Consider the following 8,812-nt stretch of genomic DNA (forward strand, 5'->3'; position numbering starts at 1 on the left):
TGTAGTAAACAAAACCACGCGTTTGCGCCATTCATTCACACAGAGACACGCAGAACATGCAGGATTCATATTTAAATAATATTTTTGTGACTTAATATTCACATACACTCGTCCATATTGCATTTTTTTATTTATTCATCCCAAATTTGGCAAATTCCATGACATTTTGTGTTATACAGTAAATACCATTTTCATGACTGGATCCTGCGATTCTGTCCATGTTTTTCTGCTCACTAACTGAAAAAACCTCGCCTGTTTCATCTACAGTAGCTAGCTCGCTCTCATGTGCACATCACACAGGACATGTTAATAGTTAATATCTTTTGCAATGCTTGCAATATGGGTTCCTCACTAACTGAATTATTCACCGGTCTGTGATGGACATCAGGCCTGAAAAAGAAGAGATGCACACTTTACTTCTAGTAGACTTTGTCTGCATGATTTGCACTTGAGAGTGAGCTAGCTAGATGAACCAGGAGAGATTAAAAAAAAAAAAAAAGATTACGTCAAGAAAAATCATGGTGGGAAAGAGAACAAACAGAGAGGAGAGACAGTGCAACATGTCAGAAAGCTTGCTGTGAATCATGGGTAAATGAGTGTATTTGCTTCATGATGCTCTGTGACCTAGATTAGAGTAATCTCTCTCTCTTTCTGTATTGTCCCTAGGTCTCTCTCTCTCCCACTCTATCTCTGTCTCTCCTTTTCTTTACAACTCAGAAAGCCTGCCTGTCCTCCTACAGTCACAGTGGGCGCTTAAGCTACTAAGGTTACCTGAACAGATGCACACAATCAGACATTATACAGCTGGTCCGAACCTCCTTAGTTTAAGTATATGCTGACCAACTACGGAAGAGGATTTCCACACACACTCACACTCACATACACATACACACACAGCTCATTTGATCAGCTTAAGTGCATAAAAGCGTCTGAGTATGTGCTGGGAATTCAAGCAGAGATCACGACTGCTCAGCCCTGATGCTTTCAATGGCGCTCATTGTGTGCGAGTGTGTCACAACCTCCTATCTCCACTCCTCTTCCTCTGTCACCAAGACACACACACACAAACAAACAATTTCATTCACAACACACGTACATTACAAATAATGAATACAAGCTGTTGGTGGAGTCTCTGTAGACCTGTCATCTTAAAATCATCTCCCGTCTGGTTACTGTAAACAAATGCACGCACACAAAGAATTGCTTTAATTCTATTTTATATGTACAGATATATATGTAATAAATATAGTATGTTATGACTTAATTTGTATAATTTACAGGGCTCAGAATTAGGATGCGCCTTCTGCTGTCCGAGGAAATATTTAGCCATTTTTATCCAGATATATTTAAATGTATGCATATTTTAAGTATATTAAAGGATAAATATCAAGCCTTTTTTAAAAATGTACAGGGCTCAACAATAAGAATGTTATGTTTGCAATTTTAGCAACATATATTTAAATGTATGCATGTTATATGTAAGGACATTTTTTATTTAATATTAAGCCTTCATTTGCATAATATACAGGGATCAAGGATCTGCTTGCACAGAAAACAAATGTAGCAATTTTTAGCTACCCATTTATAAATGTATTGACATTATATGCAAGGATATTTTTATTTTATTATTATTTTATTTTCAAGGATTTTGTATCATATGGATATTATGTGTAAGGATATTCTTTTTTATTAAAAATAAGGCCTATTTGTATAATTTACAGGGCTCGACAATAAGAATATTTTGACTGCTGGCCCAGGAGAAATGCAGCAATTTTAGCAACAAATTTTTATATGTATGCATATTATATGCAAGGATTTTGTATAATTTACAGGGTTCAATGATAAGATTTTTTTAATTTCTGCTGGCACAGGAAAATGTATAAACGTATGCATATTATATGAAAGGATATTTTTATTTATAAATATTTTATTTTAAGAATTTTTTTTCTCTTTGGATATTATATGTAAGGATATTTTTTATTAAAAATAAGGCCCATTTGTAAAACTTAGAGAGCTCAACAATAAGAATATTTAGACTGCTGGCACAGGAGAATGTAGCAATTTTTAGCTACATATTTATAAATGTATGCATTTTATATGTAAAGTATATTTTTTATTTATAATAATTTTATTTTGAGAATTTTTTTATGATATGGATATTATATGTAAGAATATTTTTTATTAAATATTAAGCCTACTTAAATAATATTTTGAATGCTGGCCCAAGAGAAATGTAGCCGTTTTAGCTACATAATGTATCTACATAAATGTATGCTTATTATATGCAAGGATATATTTTATTTAATATTAGGCCTATTTGTATAATTTACAGCGTTCAACAATAAGGATTTTTTTCCAGGTTGTGCAGGAAAAATGTAATAAATTTAGCTACATATTTATAAATGTATGATATTATATGCAACGATATTTTTATTTATTATTAAACCTATTTGTATAAATTACAGGGTTCAACAATATGTTTTTTTTTCCTGCTGGCAGAGGCAACATGTAACATTTTTTTTAAATTGTTTATAAATATTTAAAAATGTATAGATATTATATCCAAGGATATTTTTATTTATTATTATTTTTATTTTAAGGACTTTTAATATTACATGTAAGGATATTTTATTGAAAATTAAGTCTTTTTGTATAATTTACAGGGTTCAACTATATGATTTTTTTTACCTGATGGCACAGGAAAAATGTAGCAATTTTAGCAACATATTTATAAATGTATAGATATTATATACAATGATTTTTTTGTTTAATATTACTTTATTTGAAGAACTTTTTATCATATTGATATTATATGTAAGAATATTTTTATTAAAAATTAAGCATATTTGTATAATTTACAGTGTTCAACAATATATTTTTTTTTTCTGATGGCACAAGAAAAAATTAACCATTTTAGCTACATATTTATAAATGTATAGATATTATATACAATGATTTTTTTGTTTAATATTACTTTATTTGAAGAACTTTTTATCATATTGATATTATATGTAAGAATATTTTTATTAAAAATTAAGCATATTTGTATAATTTACAGTGTTCAACAATATATTTTTTTTTTCTGATGGCACAAGAAAAAATTAACCATTTTAGCTACATATTTATAAATGTATAGATATTATATACAATGATATTTTTGTTTAATATTATTTTATTTTAAGAACTTTTTATCATATTGATATATGTAAGAATATTTTTTATTAAAAATTAAGCCTTGTATAATTTACAGTGTTCAACAATATTTTTTTTCCTGATGGCAGAGGAAAAATTTAGCAATTTTGAGCTACATATTTATATATGTATAGATATTATATATATTTTTTTATCATATTGATATTATATGTAAAAATATTTTTATTAAAAATAAAGCGTATTTTAATAATTTACAATGTTTAACAATATAATTTTTTTTCCTGATGGCACAGGAAAAATGTAGCAATTTTTAGCTAAATATTTATAAATGTATAGATAATATAGATTGTATGCAAGGATATTTTTATTTATTATTATTTTATTTCAATAATGCGTACTTTTTATCCTTTGAAAATGATTTTTTATCACATGGATATATGTAAGAATATTTTTTATTAAAAATTAAGACTATTTGTATAATTTACAGGGCTTGACATAAAGAATGTTTTGTCCGCAACATATTTTTAAATGTATGCATATTATATGCAAGGATATTTTTATTTAATATTAAGCCTAATTGTATAATTTACAGGGTTACAACAATATGAATTTTTTGTAGCATTTTTTACCTACATATTTATAAATTAATGGATATTACATGCAAGGATATTTTGTTATTTACTAGTATTTTATTTTAAGGTTTTTCTTCATATGCATATTATATGTAAGGATATTGTTATTTAAAAAATTAAGACTATTTGTATAATTTACAGGGCTTAAAAATAACCATGTTTTTTCAGCCTGCCCAGGAGAAGTGTGGAAATTTTTATCAACATGCATATTACATTTAAGGATAATTTTATTAAATATTAAGCCTTTTTGCATAATTTACTAATAAATGCTCTGTCTGCTGGCCCAGGGTAAAGGTAGCATTTTTTAGCAACACATTCTAATGTATATTTTATATGTAAACATTTCTAAAATTTGTTGTTGAGTATCTATTTGAAAAAAAAAATTATGAGAAGTAAATTAACAGCCCTAGAGAGAGAGAACGATACTGTATAAATCAATCATTCAAACCATCCTTAGCCACATGTGTGATAATGTATTAAAAACAAACACCATTAGCATGGTAATATATCCAATACCATCATATTTTAAAGTACTATTTTGTTGTGACAACTGTTACTACTCACACTAATGTGTTAATAGTCATAACACATTATTCCACTATAAAAACAATAAAGGGCTTACATGATCTCAGCAGGCTATAAATAACAGCAGCTCTATAACTATAGTCAAACCTATAGCCATAACTAAACTACTACTATGTCTGAACCCAAACAAAAATCATTGAAGCAGGGTCTTTGAGCAGTGAGCCGGAAGCAGCCATACTCCCTCTGGTCCTTCAAAGACTGAAATAAAGAGTCTTTCATTGTGACCTTTTCTTTGTGCTGTCACCCATACAGTCATTAGTGCAAAGGAAAGACGATATGGGTGTGATGCTAAACATATGCTCATATACATGACTAACATTACTCTAAAACAAACCTCACTATACTTCCTGAATAAGTCAGTTCTGACTGTATTTTAAAGGCTGCAGTAGGCATCTCCTGTCTAAGAGCCAAAAAGTGAGGACTGTAGGTGGGGGACTGTGAATTGGGCCAGGACTGCATTGTGGGTTTTGAGAAACAGATACGCAGTCGTAGCTAATACATAAACACACATATATATATAACTCATACTTCAGAAGGCCAAACCTTTGGGAAATTAAAAACACACATAAAAGACAGAAAGAGATAAGCATGTGTATGTGTGTGTGTGTTTGCAAAACTGCATCAGCAAGGACGGAAGATGATGTACGCAACTGTTATAAAATCCAAAAACACACAACAATAAAGTAAGTGAAGCCAAAAGCGAGCTAGCCCATCATTTGTAATCTGCCTCTAGGTGCTGTCTTGATTTTCTGTGTGGGAGACGTACTGAGAATGAGTGCGGGCTGCGCTGATGGCAGATCAGCTGTTGTTCCAAACGATTCTCTGGTGCAGAGATAAATGAGAATCTCTTTTTATATTTCCGTAATGCTGTTTAAGATATTGTGTTGCTCTTCTGAATCTTTCATACACCACTGCTGAAAGGCTTATATAACACATAAGGATGACTAAACACACACGCAAACAAACAGAGCCCCTTCTGCAATGAATCACAATGACAATAACTGCACATTAAATGTAAACAACCACACACACACACATATCTGTGTTATAATTCTATTCTATTTCTGGTTTAACTGAGGTCTCCGTCTGAGGGTACACTGTTTATACTGAAGACCATGTAAAATGCTAAAAAAAGTAATATTTGGTTTATAAAAATGTTCATATGTACGTTATGAGCATGACATTGAAACTCTATATCAAATGTGACACCAGTCCACTCTATGCCAAGTTCCATTGTCTGAGTGAGCAATTTACATGTCGTATGGCAAGCTGTATTAACATTTATTCAATAGAACTTTTGTTACTAATAAATACTTTTATGTATTAAGTAATTCCATAGTGACTAGCATTTCTGTTTAAATTTGCATTTAGCCTTTTTCACAAATATCGGAAATTACATAAGAGCAGGGTAAAGTTAGTTCCGCTACAGGTCTGAGCCTATTATATTAGTATGCCCTTGTTTTAAATAATGCTTCTTACCTTTTCTGTTTTGTCTGTTTTGCAAATTGTTGTTATATAATCAACAAAGAAACAATATTTTACTAGTTTGTAATTTATATGGCCATTCAGACCGCTGACTCGTAAAAATAATATGCTCAACATAGTGCCGGCTGGTTTCTGTTCTCAATCTCCAGTATATTTGAGCATATTTTCTCAATTTATTTAGTAATTTCCCTCGAATCACTACGTCATGATAAATTATGACAGCATTTGACAGTATTTATATCCAAATGAACATTTTTCCAAGATTAAATTAAACAATTCTTAATACAACAATGTAATCCTGATCCATAAGGCCATTAATCTGAGTCATCTCTTGTTTGGTATTATATTATTTTATTATGTATATCCCTGGACACACTTTATAACGTACATTTACACCGTCATGTTAATAATGCAAAGGAGAGCAAGTAGTAAATACAATATTATTTTAATAATAATAATAATTGCGAAAAATTTCACGTGAAGAGTCGTAATGCACAGCCAGCACCAAATAGACAGAACGGCAAAACTAAAAAATGTACTGAATTATAAGTGCTAACATTCAGAATTAAAAAAACATAATATTTGTGATGACCTAAAGCTGAAGTCTTTGAAGAAATGTTTGCTCTTTGTAGAGTAAAACACCGACATATATCATAGTATCACGTATCTATTTTGTAAAAATTGACTTTGATTTCTGAACTTACTCTTGTTAAGTACGACTTTTTTTAAACTTTTACCCTGCAAGCGCCAATCCGGAAGCCAGAAACGTGGAAGTGTGAAAAAGGCTAATTAACCATTTATTAGATGTTAGCAACTACTGGACAGATTTGAAGATTGAACGTGAAATTATTGCAGTATAAAATTATATTTAAACACTTTAATGTTAGTTGGCATTAATCATGATTAATCTCGATTAATTTCAGAAAAAAAAAGTGTGATTATTTTTTCATCGATTGACAGCACTTAATTTAATACAGTGAATAAGAACTAATACCTAACAGAACTAGTGAAGTAATCAGAATACATATTATCAGTAATTATTTTAACTATTTACTATGTAAATGACAGGCCTTTGTTGCATTCAATGGAATAGTTAGCAAATGAATAAGTATCTAATGCACAAGTTGTAAAGAAATAAAAATAAAAAATACTAGTCACTATTGTATTACTTAGCAGTAAGAACATTTTTTAAAACCTTTTCATTCTAATGAATAAACATTAAATCGGCTTGCCATACATGACCTCTCATTGAATCTTATATGGGTGTTGATTGTTTATGGAGGAAAAATTAGGTTTAGGTCTATTAATAGCACTGTCAATGTGTCAAACAGTATGCTCATTAATAAAGCATTAAGTCTTTAGGATGAATGTCAGTTTACCCATAAACAGAGTAAGTTACCCATTATAATAACAGCCATATAGTCCAAATATTACTAAAACAAAATGCATTACATATTTTTATACATTTTTTTCCTTTATCAGATTAAGTATAGACTAAATATACAACTAACCCTAGATACTAGCTACTAGTTGACGGAGTCTGTATGAAGTATGAAGAGAGACATATGCAGAATAATGGCCTGTAAATAATCACATAAATACGTCCAGAGCGCCTCACAGACTCGGTGTTTGTTTTGCGCAATGTAACAGTAAATAATGAAACATATTAGCGTAATGTCAGGACAATTAAAGAGCAAAACAAAGCGGAACAGACGTTTAAAATGCGGATAAATGCGACGTTGAACCAATGAGATGCAGAAAAAGAGGTCAGTATGTTTCCGCGAGCGGCGGCGACATTGAAGCATCATCATCACGGAACCTGTGTGTGTGGATGCTCTTGTTCAGGATGCAAGACTGAGCCTGTCAATCCAATACATATCCATCCAAACGTAAGCACTGAAACAACGAAGGAAGAGCCGTTGTTGTTTAAAAGGCTTACCCTCAGACAGCTCCAGGTCCAGCTCAGCGAGCTGCTCCCGGACCTCTAGGGGGAGAGCGGACACATCCACACCGCGCTCCGCCATTATGGCCCGAAACCGGCGGAAAGAACGGCACAGAACGGTTTACCGACAACAAAAATACCCGTGTCCCCCTCACAATGAAAAACTAATGGTATTAGATAGCAGACCGAGCTCCATCATCTCCGCCATGCCGAGAGAGAAATCCCAACCGATGGGAAGAGTCACATGACCAGAGCTCGGGATGAGGAGTCTGTGAGCCTGTGCTCTGAAGCTGAGGCGATTTTGCTCCCTCTGGTGTGGTGAGAGAGAATCTTTATCTAATTTAATATCTTCAACTCAATGGTTGAAGTAATGTTTTTCCCAAAAAATGTTACTCTTACCTTTAATGTGAAACACAAAAGGGGACATTTTGAAGAAGCTTCACACAGCTCTTTTCCATTAAACATAGCAGCCGAGACTGTCAAAAAGGGGAAAAACAACACTATAAAAACTTTTAAAACGCATTTAAGTATTCAAATCTTAGATGTTTAATAAGATCCTTCTATTATCTATTGAAGCCCACAATAATATAAAAAATATTAGCGCTTAATATATTTAAAATCATCATTTATTGGGTACTTTTAATTTGGAGGTCGCTGTCTGGAACCCTAACCCCTAAATTTCAACTTTCAAATGATATTGAAATAATTTTTGTATTTTTTAAAAGTATGTTTTTAAAAGTATCTTTTTGTTTCTTTGAAAAAAGTGAAGCTCACAAAAATATATATTTATTTAATATTTTCTTTGTAAATGCTGACACTTTATGTAAAAAAATGTGTCCTGCATGTTCATGTCACTATCGAAACAGTATATGTTTTAGTCAATTTGTGATCAGGAAATATTCCTGTGTCACTCTCTCTCATAGCTACAAGGTGTGAGTAGATAGGTCCCATCATTTTTTAGGTAAATGTGTTCAAAAAGCTGAAAAATCTGTGTAAATTTAAGGAACGTCAGTAC

General features: G+C 31.3%; 1 protein-coding gene across 1 annotated transcript in view; it reads right to left on the reverse strand.

Annotated features, from left to right (window-relative positions):
• dip2bb (disco-interacting protein 2 homolog Bb) overlaps positions 1-8,009 on the reverse strand; it is a 51,459-nt gene extending 43,450 nt beyond the window's left edge. Inside the window, exon 1 of the mRNA XM_073852560.1 lies at positions 7,795-8,009. Coding sequence (XP_073708661.1) covers positions 7,795-7,879 — 85 coding nt within the window. The 5' untranslated portion in view covers positions 7,880-8,009. The remainder of the gene's footprint in view (positions 1-7,794) is intronic.
• Between the last annotated feature and the right edge of the window lie 803 nt (positions 8,010-8,812).

This window comes from Garra rufa, chromosome 12 (assembly GCF_049309525.1).
Source record: "Garra rufa chromosome 12, GarRuf1.0, whole genome shotgun sequence".
Classification (NCBI taxonomy): domain Eukaryota; kingdom Metazoa; phylum Chordata; class Actinopteri; order Cypriniformes; family Cyprinidae; genus Garra; species Garra rufa.